General features: G+C 43.2%; 1 protein-coding gene across 1 annotated transcript; it reads right to left on the bottom strand.

Moving 5' to 3' along the window:
• Positions 1-106: 106 nt before the first annotated feature.
• LOC145351340 (uncharacterized) lies at positions 107-19,573 on the bottom strand. The gene is made up of 5 exons (XM_080200959.1): positions 19,361-19,573; positions 14,285-14,380; positions 11,189-11,355; positions 4,191-4,362; positions 107-186 (listed from the first exon to the last, which is right to left on the bottom strand). The coding sequence occupies exons 2-5, from the start codon at positions 14,349-14,351 to the stop codon at positions 107-109; spliced, it is 486 nt and encodes a 161-aa protein (XP_080057085.1). The 5' UTR covers positions 14,352-14,380; positions 19,361-19,573.

The raw sequence follows: 19,573 nt of genomic DNA, 5'->3' as shown, positions 1-19,573 counted from the left end.
GGCAAGCCTTTCATGACAACAGAGGCAGCATTGCAATGAAACATACCATGTCTAGGCATAGCACCCCACCAACAAAGGGCCCAATGCTGCCCAGTGCACTGGGCATTCAATCAGAGTCTGAATGCTCTGCAATTGCTAATGGACTCATACAAATGCGATAGAGAACAGAATCAGACTCTGGTGATTCTGAAACAGCGGAAAAGCACAGGCAACTTGATCAGAGCTGAGAGCATTCCAGCAACAGAAAGGCACCAAAAATAACCGCATGGTGTCAGCCGCTGAGGGGAGCTGCAGGCAAGATGAGCAGGTTTATGACTTTACCAGGGCCTTCCAGCAACTGCAAGGCACAAGGTGCCAACATCTACCACAAGGTGAGGTCAACCAACGAGTGGGGCAGGTGAAGCCAGCAGGTTTGCGACCAGAGCTGGCCAGCATCAGTGAGATCCAAGTGCTGAAATTCCTCTCGGCAGCTCACTTCACCTCCTGGTGGCTGTCAGCCTCTCGCGACTTGGTTTTGCCGGCTTGCCTCCTCGAATCGCAAACTTGCTCATCTTGTTGTTGTAAGTTATAAAGGGCATTAATGAAAAAAGTTTAAGTTTGATAATTACTTGCTATTAGTAGTTTAGTTATGTGTAATAATCAAGCAATTGAAGTATATTAACCCAATATGATACATTGAATTGTGGGACTCTAGCACCTCACATGATCTTTATTTGTATCTCACTCACACATGACAATGGAGAAAAGAACATATTCTTCAGGCCAGTGATGCAAGACATCAAGATTAAACAGTCTGGTCTGGGACCATCAACCTACCTGAACAGTTTAATTATGGCCTCTCTCACCATTAAAACATATTTACAGAATGCAGCAAAAATCATATGAATTGTAACTTGAATACATATATCATTGTGAATCAGTGACTGATACTAATGTTCAATTCTGTTCCTGCAACATTTGATTTTCAGATTCCCAGATTCAAGGTTATGCCCTTAAATTTCAAAGACTTTTGCACTTACTTTCCTTCACTGTATTTAATCATTTTTGTTTCTGTAAGTTTTGAATTAAGAGCTGCAATTAAATTTGTAGCTATGTAGTTCTTTTGAATTTTACTAATTAGAAATATGTATTAATTGAATGTGTCATGGCAAATCTTTGAGTGATTCTTGCTGCCTTAACTTTAACAAACCAATCGTTTTAAGCGCTGATTTTATGTGTATTTTATACTGAAACTTTAAGCAATTTCTTTATTTTTTTTCATTCTTATGAGACCTATTCACTGTTCTGTATTTTAAATTGATTTATACTAAACAGTGAGAGATGCAACAAAAACAAACAATGACAAAGCAGTCCTCTCAACCAAATCACATCAATAAGCGCCTATTTTGAAACTTTTGAAGCTTCAAAATGCTTCATCGCACAGGGTTCTGGGTGTTCTCATGCATGAATCGCAGAAAGTTAGTGTTGTAACATTGCCAAACACCATTTTCCCATCACCTACGCCCTTTATTGTGCACCAAAGGAAAAGGCCGCTCCGCTGGCTTACAGTCAGGTAGTTTTCACCTCTGGACCTACAATTCTGACCCAAGTTAAGTTACAAGCTTAAAAACCCTGGCTGGCTTCTTCCCATTGGACAAGCCTCCACTGGATCAATAAGGCAGCTCACACTCCACAAAGTTCACGGGTGGATCTATTGGTCATCCACCATGGCCTTCGTGGTCATCATAACAGTTAGATTGTAGGGGCAGCAGGTAATAAGGAAGGCAAATGGAATTTTGGTATTCATTGCTAATGGAATAGAGCATAAAATTAGGGAAGTGCTGTTGCAACTGAATATGGCATTGTTGAGACTGCAGCTGGAGTAATGCATAGGGTTTTGGTCCCGTTACTTCAATAAGGATGTAAATACATTAGTTGCGGTTCAGAGAAGGTTCATTAAATTGGTTCCAGGGATGAGGGATTTGTCTTACAAAGAGAGATTGAGCAGTTTAGATCTATACTAGCTGGAGTTTAGAAGAATGAGAGGCGATCTAATTGAGGCATATAAGATCCTAAAGGACAGGGAGTGGATGTTTCCCTTTTGTGAACATTGGAAAATGAGACCATCGTTTTAGGCTGAGGGATGGTATATTAAGATAGAAATGAGGAGAAATTAATTCACGCAAAGGATCGTGAATCTGTGGAATTCTTTACCCCAGAGTATAGTGGATGCTGGAACACGGAAAAAAAATTGAGGATATTGATGGACTTCTAATTAGTAGTGGGATGAAGAGTTGTAGGAAAGTGGAGATGTGATCAGCTATGATCGTCTGGATTGGTGGAACAGGATTGAGGGGTTGAGTTACTTACTTTTGCCCTTAGGGGTGGCAGGGTAGCACAGAGGCTGGGACTGCTGTCTCACAGTGCCAGGAACCCTGGGTTCGATTCCTGGCTCAGGTCACTGTCTGTATGGCGTTTGCAAGTTCTCCCCATGTTTGCATGTGTTTCCTTCAGGTTCTCTGGTTTCTTCCCAAAGTCCAAAAGACATGCAGTTTAGGTGCATTGGCCATGCTAAATTCTCCCTTGGTGTACCCTAACAGGCACTGGAGTGTGGCGACTGGGGGATTTTCACAGTAACTTCATGGCAGTAAGTCGACATGTGACAATGTTAAATAAACTTTAGTTCTTACATTCTTAATGAGTGTCCTACAGGACATACAATACCTTAGATCAATTCGACAGCTGGAACGTTTGAGTCCATTGTTACTAGACATCACATGCTTTCTTAAATCTCATAAGCAGAAGACCCCCATTATTTTAGAAGGTCATAGCATTTTTAAAAGTGACAAAGGTTGCAATGAGAGGGGCAACAATACGTGTTGGCATATTAATAAAGTGCCAACAATACACTGTAGAGTGCCAGTCGGAGATAACAGGAAATTCTATCAATAGATGACAGGGTGACCAGGAAGTCGCATTCCCTTTAGTTGAGGGGGTGAATCATGAGAATGTAGGGGGTAGAAGATTGAGAGGGGATTTTTGAAAACATTTTTTTCACTCGGGGGGTGGTAGGACTCTGGAATGCACTGTCTGGCAATGTAGTTGGGGCCGGAAATCTTATAACCTTTAAAAAGCATTTGGATGAGCACTTAAAATATCATAATATTCAAGGATATGGGACAAGTGCTGGAAAATGGGATTAGTGTGACTTTAGAGGTAGTTATCATTGATGCAGACTAGATGGGCTGAAGGGCCTTTTCTGCGCTGTCATTCACAAGAAATAAGGAAGTAATCAGTAATTGATAACATTAATCTTGCACACATGTGGGTTGGAAAGAGTTCACAAATATGGTGGAAACACAGTGAATTTGAAACTGAAGACTGTCGGCTGAAAGCAGAAGAGCAGAGGACTGCACAGAGAGAGGCCCCATGTCGCCTCATGCCCTAAGCTGCATCAAGAAGCAAGAACAAAGGTGAGTCAGTAACGTTGCAGCCCAGCTTTATTAATAAACATTTTTTTGCTTAATAAATGCTTCCTGAGTTTCATCACTAAGTTGTTTCCTGTTGTCTGAATGGTTAAATTAGCACAATGACAAATTAGTAGTGAGTAAAGTTGATTTGAAGGTTAAACATCATCCCCCTCCCCGCTCTCCCCACCTTCTCTGTGTGCTGTGCTCACTTAAAAAATAACAGTGCAATTGCATTAAAATAAGTACTGAGTAGATTCATTAGAATGATACCCAGAGCAGGGAGAGGGTCACATTATGAGCAAAGCTTGGCCATGTTGTGTCTGCATCCATTGGAGTTCAGAAGAATAAAAGGTGATCTTGTTGAAACATATAGGATCCTGAGGGTACATGACAAGATCGAAACCAAAAATACGTTTCTCCTATAGGAGAGATGAGAATGAGGGATATAACAGGATCTCCAGTAATATACATCAGAAATAAGAAAAGAATTCCCTCAGGGGTTAGGAACCATTCAAACTCATCCCCTCAGAGTGGTGAAATGGCAGGGCCATTGAATATCTTTAAGCAGAAGTAGATGGATTCTTGACTAACAAGGGGGTCAATGGCTATTGAGGGTAGGCAGATCACCCATGATTTGATTGAATGAGGGGCTGAATTCCCTTTCCTTGCTCTTAATTCATATGTACAGTAAACCTGACAATGTTTGAATCTGAAATTGAATTCAGTGTGATTTTACCGTACCGAGTTCCTGTACTTCTTTCAGTATTTTATCCAACTTTGGCAATCTCTGGCGCACTTTCACAAAGGCTTCCCACATCCCCTTTCGGGCCTGACTTCCTTTCTCCAGCACCAGAGTTATGAGAAGTTTGGAACTGCCCTTTCGGTTTCCTTTCTCCACAAGCTCACAGACTTTCTGTAAAGAGTAATAATGAATTGATTGAGGAGCGGAGTGAAAGATAAACATTGAGAATGAGAGGGAAACTATCTGCTCAGCAATGGGATTTCCCAATTTCTCTGAGCACATGAAGCAATCATTGGAGCAGACAATGATCCATAAAGTGAATTACTTTTAAATCAATTTTGAGTCATGAGCAACAAATGAACCTGAAAAAAACAAATGAATTGCTGGGAGAGTGCAGATTTGTAACAATTCAGCCAAATGCCAGTTTCAAACAACTTTTATTGTGCACCAAAGAGAAAGGCCATGTTTGTGGCTCACAGTTAGACTGACTACACTTCAGGACCCACAACACCAGTCTGTGTTGAGCAACAGTTTTAAAAATCCCCTGGCCTTCTGGCTATCATAACATCCCTTAAGTCATAGAATCCCTATGGTGCAGAAGGAGGCCATTCAGCCCATCAAGTCTACACTGGCCACAATCCATCCAGGCCCTATCCCCATGTATTCATCCGAGCTAGTCCCCCTGACACTGAGGCACAATTTAGCATGACAAATCCACCTAACCCGCACATTTTTGGACTGTGGGAGGAAACCCGAGCACCCGAAGGAAACCCACGCAGGCATGGGGAGAATGTGCAAACTCCATACAGACAGTCACCCGAGACTGGAATTGAACCCGGGCCCCTGGTGCTATGAGACAACAGTGCTAACTTCTGTGCTACCGTGCCACTCCAGGTTCTTGAGCAATTGGGGCTCATTCTGGGGAAGGTGGGACCTCTACAAGAGTGATGGTCTACACCTGAATCAGAGGGGAACCAATATCTTGGGGGGAAAATTTGCAAAGGCTATGCAGGGGGGTTTAAACTGATTCAGAGGGGGGGTGGGATCCTGAGTAGCAGGGATGAAAGTGAGGGGGGCATAGATGGGGACTGCAATGCACGGCACCGTGGGGGTGGAGTGGAGCAGGGTTTGAAATGCGTATACTTTAATGCGAGGAGTATTTGCAATAAAGTGGATGAACTTGCAGTGTGGATCAGTACCTGGAACTTTGATGTTGTGGCCATTTCAGACACATGGATAGAGCAGGGACAGGAATGGTTGTTGCAGGTTCCGGGGTTCAAATGCTTCAGTCGGAGTAGAGAAGGAGGTAGAAGGGGGGGAGGGGTAGCATTATTAGTCAAGGATTGTATCACAGTGTCAGAGAGGAAGTTTGATGAGGACTTGTCTGTTGAGGTAGTATGGGCTGAGATTAGAAATAGGAGAGGAGAGGTCACCCTGTTGGGAGTCTTTTATAGACCTCCTAAAAGTTCTAGAGAGGTTGAGGAAAGGATTGCGGAGACGATCCTGGATAGGAGTGAAAGTAATAGGGTAATTGTTATGGGGGACTTTAACTTTACTAATATTGATTGGAATAGCTATAGCTCTAGCTCGTTAGAGGGGTCAGTTTTTGCACAAAGCGTGCAGGAAGGTTTTTTGACTCAGTATGTAGATAGGCCAACTAGAGGTGAGGCTATATTCGCTTTGGTGCTGGGAAATGAGCCAGACCAGGCGTTAGACTTGGAAGTTGGTGTGCATTTTGGTGATAGTGACCACAATTCGGTTACGTTCACCTTAGTGATGGAAAGGGATAGGCATGAACCTCGGGTCAGTAGTTTTAGCTGGGGGAAGGGTAATTATGAGGCTATTAGGAGAGAATTAGGAAGCATAGGTTGGACTAGGAGACTACAGGGTCTGGGAACGTCCGAAATGTGGAGTTTTTTCAAGGAGCAGCTACTGCGAGTCCTTGATATATATGTCCCTGTCAGGCAAGGGGGAAATGGTCGAGCTAGGGAACCGTGGTGCACCAAAAAAGTTGATTCGCTGGTTAAGAGGAAAAAGGAGGCTTATGACAGGATGAGACTTGAGGGCTCAGGTAGTGCACTAGAAAGCTTTAGATTGGCTAGGAGGGAGTTAAAGAGTGAGTTAAGAAGGGCTAAAAGAGGACATGAGAAGACTTTGGCTGATAGGATTCAGGAGAATCCTAAGGCGTTCTATAGGTATGTTAAAAACAGAAGATTGGTTAGGACAAGATTAGGGCCAGTTAGAGACAGCAGTGGGAGGTTATGTGTGGAACCGGAAGAGATTGGAGAGGCATTGAAACAATATTTCTCTTCGGTATTCACGCAGGGGGACATAAATGTAGCGGTGGAGAACACTGGGTTGCAGGGTTGTAATCTGGACAGTATTGCAGTTGATAGGGAGGATGTGCTAGATATTCTTGAGGGTTTGAAAATAGATAAGTCCCCTGGGCCGGACGGGATTTACCCTAGGATTCTCTGGGAGGCAAGAGAGGTGATTGCAGAGCCTCTGGCTCTGATCTTCAGGTCGTCGTTGGCCACAGGTATAGTGCCAGAAGATTGGAGGATAGCGAATGTTGTCCCATTGTTTAAGAAGGGGAACAGAGACTTCCCCGGGAATTATAGACCGGTGAGTCTTACTTCTGTTGTGGGCAAGGTTTTAGAAAAAATTATTAGGGATAGGATTTATAGTTATTTAGAGAGTAATGAATTGATTGGAGATAGTCAGCATGGTTTTGTGGAGGGTAGGTCATGCCTTACTAACCTTATTGAGTTTTTTGAGAAAGTGACCAAAGAGGTGGATGCGGGAAAGGCAGTTGACGTGGTATATATGGACTTTAGTAAGGCATTTGATAAGGTTCACCATGGAAGGCTTCTGCAGAAAATGCAGATGTATGGGATTGAGGGTGATTTAGGTAATTGGATCAGGAATTGGCTAGCAGATAGGAGACAGAGGGTGGTGGTTGATGGTAAGTATTCGTCATGGAGTTCAGTCATTAGCGGTGTGCCTCAGGGGTCTGTTTTGAGGCCACTGCTGTTTGTAATTTTTATAAATGATCTGGATGAGGGTATAGTTGGGTGGATTAGTAAATTTGCTGATGACACCAAAGTCGGAGGTGTGGTAGATAGTGAGGAAGGGTGTCATAGTTTACAGAGACACTTGGACAAGTTGCAGAGCTGGGCCGAGAGGTGGCAGATGGAGTTTAATGTGGAAAAGTGTGAGGTAATTCACTTTGGCAGGAATAACAGATGTGTAGAGTATAGGGCTAACGGTAGGACTCTGAATAGTGTGGATGAACAGAGGGATCTAGGTGTATGTGTACATAGATCCCTGAAAGTTGGGAATCAAGTAGATAAGGTTGTTAGGAAGGCATACGGTGTCTTGGCGTTTATTGGTAGGGGGATTGAATTTAGGAGTCGCAGCGTCATGTTGCAACTGTACAAAACTCTGGTGCGGCCACACTTGGAGTATTGTGTGCAGTTCTGGTCCCCACATTATAGGAAGGATGTGGAGGCTTTGGAGAGGGTGCAGAGGAGGTTTACCAGGATGTTGCCTGGTATGGAGGGGAGGTCCTATGAGGAGAGACTGAGGGATCTGAGGTTGTTTTCGTTAGAAAGAAGGCGGCTAAGGGGGGACCTTATTGAAACATATAAGATGATTAGAGGTTTAGATAGGGTGGACAGTGATAGCCTTTTTCCTCGGATGGAGAAAGCTAGCACGAGGGGGCATAGCTTTAAATTAAGGGGCGGTAGTTATAGGACGGATGTCAGAGGTAGGTTCTTTACCCAGACGGTGGTGAGGGATTGGAATGCCCTGCCTGCTGCAGTTGTAAATGCGCCTAGTTTGGGGGTGTTTAAGAGATCCGTGGATAGGTTTATGGATGGAAAGGGATTGATTTAGGTTAGAAGGTCATTGCTTTTTAATTGGTCGGTGCAACATTGTGGGCCGAAGGGCCTGTTCTGCGCTGTAATGTTCTATGTTCTATGTTCAATGTCTCTCTCAGCACCATTACTGCAAGAAGGTTCTTTCCACTGTTTAGCAAATATTCTGATGCCCCTCAAGGGCTGAACTGGGTCAGGCAGCATAAACTGGACAGGGGACCTTTATTTCTGGAGGGAGCATCGCAGGGTTACCTATGGGAATTCCTCTTCAGGTTCAGTTTCAGTCCACAGGCCCGTTTCTTCAGCCTCCATCTCTGAGTCCATGTCTTCACTATCTGGACAATCTAACGAGGAGTTATCTTTGAGCTAAGGGCTGACACTGACAGTTCCATGGCTGGTAGCGAGACCTGTTCACCATGGGCTTCCTGGTTCTAAGATGGTCCAAGTGTTTTACCTGGACTTTGATGTTGTGAAATATTGGTCCAGTTTTCTCAATAATGATCACAGAAACTCAATTGGGACATTCTCGAAGATTCTCATATGAACCAGATCACCCATAGTCAAAGTTCTTTGCAGACAACAGCAGTCTTAACAAACAACTATAATCGATTCAGAATCATGCCAGTTTGGTCTTCATGGACGCCACTGATTGTGTCTTCATGTCATTTTTGAAGGTTTGAGCCGCCCATTCTTCCAGTCCATCTGATGATAAGTGATTAGGTTCAGACATGTCAGACACCACTGGAGAGCACAAAGGTCTGAAAATCATCACAAGTAAAGGCTGTGCATTTATCAGAAACCAGGACTTCCGATATTCCATGCACAGTGAAGCTCTGTCATGATTTCTCAATCATACCCAGAGATGTCATGGAATTCATGCAATGCACCTCCAATCACATGGAGTGTGCAAATACCATGATTAAAAATATGGAACCCATAAAGGATCGTGCATAGTCCCCATGTGCATACACCTATGGCCTGCCAGGCCACTCCCAAGGGTGTAGGGAGGCTGAGGGAGGTGATCTTTATTTTCCTGGTGCAGGTCACATCACTTCACCAAGACTGTGATGTCAGAGCCAAGACTGGTTCACCAGACATAACTCCTAGTCAGCATTATTATTTTGATACTCCCAGGTAGCTATTATGTAGTTCCAATAATATTAGACCGTGTCCTGAGGATAGAACAATTACTTGGGACACTCAGAGAATGTTCTTCCAAAGTGCATCATTTCACACTTATCAGGGTTAAATAACACCTGCCACTGTTTCGCCGATTTGACAAACCCATCTATGTTTTCCTGTAATCTACAACTTTCTTCTTCACTTTTAACCACCCTACCAATCAGTGTGTTATATGTAAACTTGCTCACCATTCTCACAGAATCATCTATATCATTTACATACATAACAAACAATAAGGGAACAAACACCGAACATTGTGGTACACCACTGGATACTGGCCTCCAGTCACTTCAACAGCCTTCTACCACCACCCTTTTTGTCCTGCAATTAAGCCCGTTTTGCATCCACATCCTTGATGTGGCTAAAAGCAATTGTGATCAGAGGGCAAATTAGTTGCAAATTCACAAAGATGCCATTTTGGTCTTATTGTCTCAAAATGGGAATTTACCATGATTGGGTTCAGAAAGTTAGCTTGAAGATCGAATTATACCAACACCCAATGAAATGGATGACTGTTGTGAGTAGGCTGTGGACTTAAGCAAGTTCAAGAGCAGGAATAAGAGGAAAAAGAAAAGCAAGCACTGAATTGATGATAATTCTACAATGTTTAAATTCGCTGATCCCACCTGTTATATTTATTAACTTTTGTTTTGATCAAACATTTGAAACTTTACATGATGACTTGTATAGTTGCAACAAAATAAAAAAGTTTATCTGTATATGAAACAATAAACAGTTGTAAGTTTTTGACCTTAAGTTCTGGTGAAGAAAGTAAAAATTCATTCATCGGAAATTTGCCATCCCGCCATCTGCAGAAATCGTAGTGGGCAGGACAGAAAATTCAGCAGGCCACTTAAAGATCTGTTTACCTCTGGCAGGAATTTCCAATCTTAGGGCACATGCATCTTCTTGTGTTTTAACTGAGGTCTTCCCAACCTTTTTGCCGGGTCCAAAATAGTTACTTTGTCTTATATTAAGAATTATCTTAACCTTGATGTTAAAAGTTCACCAGAAAGAACAAAAAAAATTACAGCACAGAAGCAGGCCCTTTGGCCCTCCAAGTCTGCACCAACCATGCTGCCTGACTGAGCTAAAACCCCCTACCCTTCCGGGGATCATATCCCTCTATTCCCATCCTATTCATGTACTTGTCCAGGCTCCTTAAAACTCACTATCATATCTACTTCTACCACCTTCCCTGGCAACGAGTTCCAGGCACCCACCGTCTTGTGTGTAAAAAACTCACCTCGTACATCTCCTTCAAACCTTGCACTTTAAATCTATGCCCCTAGTAATTGACTCTTCCACCCTGGGAAAAAATTTCTGACTATCCACTCTGTCTATGGCCCTCATATGAATTTGTTCAGTAACCTTCCTCTATGGTTTTCTAAAAAGAAAATTGGATCTATCAAGCCAGATTTCACTCTGTGATCTGACTTGTACAATATTAATACCAGCTGAGATTATAATAATTATCAGTGCAGCATGTGACTGCTCGGATGTTAGAAGGCAACCTGGACAGATTCTGAATCTCAACTTTAAAATCAATAATATTTTTCATTTCTCATGGCATGCAAGCATTCCCTGCAATTCAGAACTACTACACCACTTGGAATACAATGGTTCAAGGCAGCTACTCATCACCAGTTTTTCAATGGCAAATAAGAATGTGGAATATGTCCTGACCAGCCCCATAATGCTCACATTAAAAAAATGAAGGCTCTAAGCTTACATTCGTTGGCATGGTTTAAGTCACTCGTTCACTTACCCATGATTAGAATGTACAGGCACGTATTGAACCTGGTGGATAGAAATGAACGCTATTCCAAAATCTACTGATAGGTTATTGACAGTTTATGTTTACAAATCTTTCTTATACATTCTGTATTGTCTGTTCTGGTTAAGCAATTGACTCATTATTTTTCTCTCCCACTTACCTGATGCTCTTGTTTACTGAAATGTTTGTCATATGCTAACAATGAGCTGATTTCCTCCACCTCTTCTTCAATTGCCTGTGTTAATCTATCGCAGTAGAGATTTGTCCACTGGAAAAGCTGGAATTCATCAACCGTTGTCAAGAATTCAAAGATAGTGGAGTTTGAATCTGTGAAATGTGTGAAATAGAACCAACACACCATCAAATTTTTATCCATGCTGTTACACTTCGCGAGATAGCAAGTGGCTAAAACGTCCTGTAAACCATATTGTCAAACGCATTCTGAAAATTCATAGCCGTGACCTAATTCCATATACAAACCTTTGCCCCAAATCCCTTATTATCCATGTATAACAAAAAGCTGCAAATCTCAACTTTAAAATCAATAATAGTTTTCATTTTTTATGGCATTCAGAACCACTACACCACTTGGAATACAATGGTTCAAGGCAGCTACTCATCACCAGTTTTTCAACGGCAAATAAGAATGTGGAACATGTCCTGACCAGCCCCATATTGCTCACATTCCTGTAAGAGGAAAAGAACAATGTCTCATGTACTTTGTTTAAAACCCTGGGCTAGATGATCCAGTTACCTTTCCTATTATTTTTGTAATTACTATTGCTTTACTTACATTAATTTTGTTCAGTCTCTATCCCCAATTCAATATTTTTTTTGGTTTGCCTGGTATATTGTTCTCTTCCTACTGTAAATTCTGATGCAAGCACATATTCAGCATGTCCCCATTTCCTTATTTTTATTGAAAATATCACAAGTATTAGTATTCATAGGATCTACATTTGCTCCTCACCATGCACTTTTTTCTAATGCAGTTGTAAGAATGTTTTCCGTTGATTTAAAATCCCATACAAGCTAATTTTCGCACTCCATTGATCTTACTATGTGTTTTATGACCCTTTGCTGTTTTTCCCACCATTCCAGCCACAAGTTTCTGTCCCACTTTTTAAAATTATTTCCACTGTTCCATTTACATTTCCTGCAAAACGCTGTATATTGTTGGATTTAAATCACAGCTGCTCTTGTCCTTCCACTGAGCCCAAGAATGAGAATCCTTCAATCCTGCCCAAAGCTTGAGGCTGCACACTTAGCAGGTTCATATCTCTTTAACTGACCAATTGCAAAGCAACCCAATTAACACAAACGAGTGATTTTGATTCCAGTACCTGTCCAAACATTCCCTGTTTGAATATATGTTATTTTTTTCTGACCATTTTTTGTTACTCTTTCCTCCCAGAATGGTTCCAACCTTTCCAGGATCTTCTTCCCTTGGATGCCAGGAAAGTACCTTCCCATTGGAAATCTGCTCAGGACAGCAGCAGTGTCTGCCTATTCCTTGAATCATTGAATTCCCATTACTATGGTTCTCCTATTCCTGTTTCCCTGCTGCCTCTCACCTCCACCCCATTTAGGGTTATCTCCTGTACCATAAAACCATAGAACATTACAGCACAGAAACAGGCCTTTTGGCTCTTCTTGGCTGTGCTGAACCATTTTTCTGGCTAGTCCCACTGACCTGCACCTGGACCATATCCCTCCACACCCCTCTCATCCATGTACCTATCCAAGTTTTTCTTAAATGTTAAATGTGAGCCCACACTCACCACTTCATCTGGCAGCTCATTCCACACTTCCACCACTCTCTGTGTGAAGAAGCCCCCACCCCCCCAATATTCCCTTTAAACTTTTCCCCCTTCACCCTTAACCCATGTCCTCTAGTTTTTTTTCTCCCCTAGCCTCAGTGGAAAAAGCCTGCTTGCATTCATTCTATCTATACACACCATAATTTTATACACCTCTATCAAATTTCCCCTCATTCTTCTATGCTCCAGGGAATAAAGTCCTAACCTATTCAACCTTTCTCTGTAACTAGTGTCACACTGTTGGTCAGGAAGACCTTTCCTCTGAATTACTGTTTCAATTCACCTGGGGTATCCTCAATTGTTTGAGATTGGGATTTGCCCACTTCACCAACAAGCAGTACCATCCTAGAGAGCAGCAAGGCAATCTCATTGACCAGCAATTCTGTATACCCAGCAGCCCCAGAAGACTGTGTAGTAACCAGGCACTACAGGCAGGTCTGGAAGTGAAGAAGATGTCTCATAGAGTTTATGGTAAGCCCAGGCATTCTGGCGCTAGGGCAGGTAGGAATTGGAAACCTCAGTGAGCGGGGCCAGTTAAGTAGGGTGTTTGGTTTCATAGGCTAGAGTGAGGAAGCGCAAAAGGGTATACTATCCGAGGGGGGCAATGTGGATGCCTCAAAAGAGGCGACCTCCCATCCTGTCCACTTTTCGTCACAGTAGTGAAAGCTGCAGGATAATCATTACGCCCAATCGCCCATAAGTGAGATCCTTAAGTGGCCATTAAATCGCCAACTGAGAACATCACGCACGGTAGCGCAGTGGTTAGCACTGCTGCTTCACAGCTCCAGGGTCCTGGGCTTGATTCCCGGCTCGGGTCACTGCCTGTGTGGAGTTTGCACGTTCTCCTCGTGTCTGCATGGGTTTCCTCAGAGTACTCCGGTTTCCTCCCACAGTCCAAAGATGTGCGGGTTAGATTGATTGGCCATGCTAAGAAATTGCCCCTTAGTGTCCAGGGATGCATAGGTTAGAGGGATTAGTGGGTATAATAAGTAGGGATATTGGGGTAGGGCCTGGGTAGGATTGTGTTCGGTGCAGACTCGATGGGCCGAAGGGCCTCTTTCTGCACTGTAGGGTTCTATAATTCTATGATTCTATGATCAGAACTTTGGAGAGGGAAGCGTCTAGTAACTTTCCAGCCCAATAACCTTAGTATTGTGGGTGGCAGGGCAGGGGTGGGCAAGAAGACACTGAGACAGTCACCCACTTTACTTCATGAGTGCTCAGCCTTCAAAGTGGTCAGTATGGGAACATAATATTCATCCTGCCTGTTGAAAAGTTCCAGTATTCAGGAGTTCCCTCCAGTTGTGGCTGTGACACCTCTCAAATGATCACTAATTTCTCTCTTTTTACTCATCTTCTGTCCTGATCTGCAGATTCTGGCTCAAGTGGTCTCTCTATCAAGGGAGAATTTTATTTTGAGTATTTTGTGAACCTACCTGTGTCCGTTCTCATTATTTTAGGAGGTGGTGGACTTTCTCCTCCGCTTGAATCTTCAGCCATCATGTTAACTGGTGTTCCCAGATACCAGTGCTCTGTGATAAATACAACATTACTAGTGGGGTTAGACATAAATATTAAAATGAGAGAGGAGAATGTTGACAGCTGTAAAGTGTGAAGTGATGCAATTTTTGGGGATATCTTCAGAGGTTTTACAATCTCAGAAACACCATGAAATTATAATTGATAGATCTGATGGTGTTTCACAATCTAGGACATTCATCAGCCTCTCCTTAAAACCTTGTCCCCTTTGTATTTCCAAATCTCTGTTCTATCTCCAGCCTCCCATTCCCTCTTCAAAGTCCTCAGACATGTTGTTAGCCCGAAATTTTGTCGTCTCTTGGAATTCCACGTCTAAGTACCTCCAATCAAGTTTCTATACTGCCATAATACAAACATACTTCTCATCAACATCACAAATAATAAAATATATGGTTCTCTCTGATAGTGGTAAATGAAACATCTTCATTCATTTTAACGTCTCTGTACTCTTTAGATCATTGATCATAGATCATAGAACCCTACAGTGCAGAAAGAGTCCCTTCGGCCCATCAAGTCTGCACCAAACACAATCCCACCCAGGCCCTACCCCCATATCCCTACATATTATACCCACTAATCTCTGTAACCTACGCATCCCTGGACACTAAGGGTCAATTTAGCATGATCAATCAACCTAACCCACACATCTTTGGACTGCTGGAGGAAACTGGAGCATTGACATGTTTGACCTCCTTCAATGCCTCTCCACTCTTGTTCAGTGTCAAAAGTTCCTCATTCAACTCCTATCTATTGAATTGTAGCCAGAGTATCATTGACGTTGGTTTCTTTTGCCACTCCCACACCATTTTCACTGGAGATGCCTAAGGATCCACCTCAATTTCTCATCAAGGTGCTTCCACATGGCAACATTGCGCCATTTTCCGCATGGAAGCTGATGACACTCAGCTCTGATTTATCACAGCTCTGAAACTCTGCTTTCTCTGTCTCAACTCACATCATGTGGCTTTTATTCATCTCCTGTGATAACTGAGCCTCAACTACTGCAATCTGAAAACAACTGAATTTTAAAATCCTCAGCCTGCTGTCTCAAGTCTCTCTATGGCTCCTACCTTCCAATCTCTCCTTCCAGCCACTCCCTCACTTGCCTGAACCTCCTCTGTCCTTTTTTTTGGCCTTCACTCTTCTTCCTGCCCTATTTCGCGCCTTCCTGCCCATTCACTTTCTGAATCTGACGTTGTGCATCCTGATCAGAATTCAGCCACAACTGTGGGGCCAAATGCTCTCCTGTGGAATTCCCTGCTTAAGCCCCTTCGCAGTTCTAATATTCTCATCTTCTTTAAGATTGTTCATAAAAAGTCTTCCTCCATTACTAAAGTTTTTGGTCATCTGCTCTGATACTCCTTCTGTGTCTCTTGTCATTTGTTTTTTTTTAACTGATAATGTTCTTGTTAACTGGCTTGGGGTGATTTGTCATGTTAGGGGATATAAAATTGTGGGTTGTTGAATATTCTCCATTTGCCTGCTTGTCTGTGTGTGCTGTGCCCAATCAAACTATCAGTCAGTGGACCTACAAAATTAATGGAGCTGTGGCCCAATCATCACATTCAACCCTCATAATTTCCTCTGCAACAGACTCAGATATGACATGGTGATGGTGAGAATGGACACAATTCTCTCCCGTTGTCTGTAAATATTTTCGCCATTCATAGCCATCCATAAGAACATAACATAAGAAATAGGAGCAGGAGTAGGTCATCTAGCCCTTCGAGCCTGCCCTGCCATTCAATAAGATCATGGCTGATCTGAAGTGGATCAGTTCCACTTTCCCGCTTTCTCCCCATAACCCTTCATTCCCTTGTCTATTAGAAATCTATCTACCCGTGACTTAAGTACACTCAGCGAGGTAGCTTCCACCACTTCAATGGGCAGAGAATTCCAAAGACTCACCTCCCTTTGAGTGAACAAGTTCCTCCTCAACTCTGATCTAAACTGGCCTCCCCTTATGTTGAGGCTGTGCCCTCTAGTCCTGCTATCCTTTCTAAGCAGGAAGAATCTCTCTACCTCTACCTTTTCTATCCCCTTCATTATCTTATATGTCTCTATAAGATCCCCCCTCAGCCTTCTAAACTCCAACAAGTACAGACCCAGTCTATTCAATCTCTCTTCATAGGCTAACCCCCTCATCTCCGGTATCAGCCTAGTGAACCTTCTCTGCACTCCCTCCAAGGCCAGTATATCCGTCCGCAAGTGCGGCGACCAAAACTGCACGCAGTACTCCAGCTGCGGCCTCACCAGTACCCTGTACAGTTGCAGCAAGACCTCCCTGCTTTTATATTATATCCCCCTCGCTATAAAGGCCAGCATCCCATTCGCCTTCTTGATCACTTGCTGCACCTGCAGACTGGGTTTTTGTGACTCGTGCACAAGGACCCCCAGGTCCCTCAGCACCGTAGCATGCTGCACCTTTTCGCCTTTTAAATGACAATCCCTCCTACTATTATTTCCACCAAAGTGGATAACCTCACATCTGCTACACATCCACCCTATTGACTCTTTTACAAAGGAAAAGGAGAAATCTAATCAAATATTTGAGCCACTTACATTGAAACATCTCTTCAAAGGCCACTATTGGCAGAGAGATCTGACCCTTACTCCAACTCAGCTTTCTACAAAGTATGGCAATGAGTGTTTGGCAACAAAGACCTCTTCAATTCAGTAAAAGTCCCAATGTACAGAGCCGTTGGTTTTATCACACTCCTGTACCACAGTAAGTATATCAGTGACAGAAACTTGAGAGAGAAATTTCACCAACAATGCTTCCATCACATTTTTCAGATTAAATGGGAGGAACCTCAAACATCTTCCAGTGACCTTCTTGAAAACAGCTCCGAAAGTATTCAGGGAGGAGCCCTTAGATAGATGCAGGGAGGATGTTTTCCATGGATGGGGAATCTAGAAGCAGGGGCCACAGTCTCGGGATACTGAGATGAGGAAAAATGTTTTCATTCAGAGGGTAATGAACATGGGGAATTCTCTACCATACAAGACTGTGGATGCTAAATAACTGAACATATTCAAGAAGGTGGAAAGTATTTTAGGTTTTAATGGCATCAATAGGTATGGGGAGAAAGCAGAAATATGGTATTGAGATAACGGTTCAGTCGTGACATTGTGGAATGATACTAATGTTTTTCTCTTTTAATTCACAGGTTTTAGGTTGGTCCGCCTTGTTGTCCAACGAGGGGCATACATGCGATGGGTCGTACAAGGGCTGCTGTTGGATGTTTGAGAGTAGCCATGTCGTTACTGTGCACTTAAACTGGACCAGATGCTGGGCAACACGACAGCTCAGTGACTATCACTGTTTGCTGTGCAGACACATGGATTTGGGCCAGTATCTGTGGGAGTTTGTGCATTCTCCCCGTGCTTGCGTGGGTTTTCTCCGGGTGCTCCGGTTTCCTCCCACACCCCAAAGATGTGCTATTAGGCTGATTGGAGGTAATAAATTGTCCCTAAATTAGTTTTCCCTCAATGTGGAATGCCATAAGCATACATAAGGGTCATGGGTGGAGGGGGGACTGGTAATGTTAAAATGGCGGAGCAGGCTCGTTGGGCCGAAGGGCCTGTTTCCCGGGCTGTTTTTGTTCTTTGTTCTTTGTTGACATATTGAATGGCAGAGTGGACTTGAAGGGCTAAATGGCATACTCCTTATATATTTCTATATTCCTAGACTCTATATTTCTATCCAGAGTGAATAATCTTTTCCTGTCCATGTGTAACATGAAGAGAATTGACACAATATTACAGAGAATGAATTATCAGGTCCGGTAAATGATAATAAAGAGGCAAACAATAAATTAGACACCAATGTATCCTGGGAAGTATAATTAAACGTAATCAAATCCATCATCATATCCCAGTCCCTTCATCTCAGGTGTCAACTTAAACAATGGGAAATGGATTCTCTCCAGAGCCACAATGTTCTTCCTGGGATAGGCATCCAAAACTGAACACATCGGATGAAATTTTCCAGCTGTTCACACCAGCAGGAATTCCTGTCCTGCTGCAGTAAATGGAGTTTTAGTCAGTGCCGAGTTGTCCATCTCCATCCCCAATTGCAGCAGTGGCAGGGCGTATGGCTGGAAAATCCCAGCCTTAATAATTGTTTTATCCACAGGTAACTGCTTGGTAACTCGCTGCTCGCCTGCATTTCCAATCTATAGCTTTTAAATTCAAACGGCGGGATCTTACAAGTACTTGGCAACGTGTTAGTTCTGGTGAGAAAACTGGTATGGAACTCTCCAGCTTCATTGGCCAGGTTTGTTGCCAGATACGAACGTAGAAGACAGGAGCAAAAGGAGGCCATTCGGCCCTTCGAGCCGGCTCCACCATTCATCACCATCATGGCCTGATCGTCCAACTCAATGGCCTAATCCTGCTTTCTCCCATTACCTTTGATCCCATTTGCCCCAAGTGCTATATCTAGCCACTTGGATCTATGTCACTTTAATTGCAAAAAATAGTCTGTGTGGTTTGTGCCAGCAATCTGGCGAACCAGAGACACTTAGGGCTGGGAAATAGTTCCAATGACATCATTGGAAAAAAAATTAATCTCCCCCCAACCCCCCACCCCACCACCCCCACTCCACTACAAAGGTATCTGTGGCCTCCTCCCACCCCCTCCCCCCCCCCCCCCCCCCCCCACCCCCCACACCCCGCCAATCATTACTGGGAATGGTCCCCTTCTCCCAAAACATCCTGGCACCCTCTTCCGGCATGCCAGGTTCACGTGCGGGGAACCTGTTGTAAACCTCACTGACGTTGCAAAATACAGTGAGAGGGAGTCCATGAGGGGATGGGGCTATTAATTAGATTAAAATATATTTGATCATGGCTGATAAGTTAAACCACGGTTATCGCTTCAAAGGGACAGATTTAACACGCATGGAAATAATGCACGATGCCAGAAGGCACCTTTAAATGGGTAGAGGAGGCAATGAATACAGACTCACCAATTCAGAAGCTATGATCATTTAACATTGATCCCAATGGGTCAACTGCAGTGACCCACTCCTCTCTCCTGCAGCATCACATTGCAGCGAAATCGCGCCTTTCATTGCAGCCAATATCTCAGTGGAAAACGTCAGCATTTCGGCTGAGCTTTGTTTATCATTATTTTTTGCTTGAGTTCCAATCACTGGTAAGGTTGATTTTATCTGATGTCC

This window comes from Carcharhinus amblyrhynchos, chromosome 13 (assembly GCF_965287045.1).
Source record: "Carcharhinus amblyrhynchos chromosome 13, sCarAmb.v2.hapA, whole genome shotgun sequence".
In the NCBI taxonomy this organism is placed as follows: domain Eukaryota; kingdom Metazoa; phylum Chordata; class Chondrichthyes; order Carcharhiniformes; family Carcharhinidae; genus Carcharhinus; species Carcharhinus amblyrhynchos.
The sequence above is the reverse complement of the archived record's forward strand: the minus strand, read 5'-3'. Positions and strand labels throughout refer to the sequence as shown.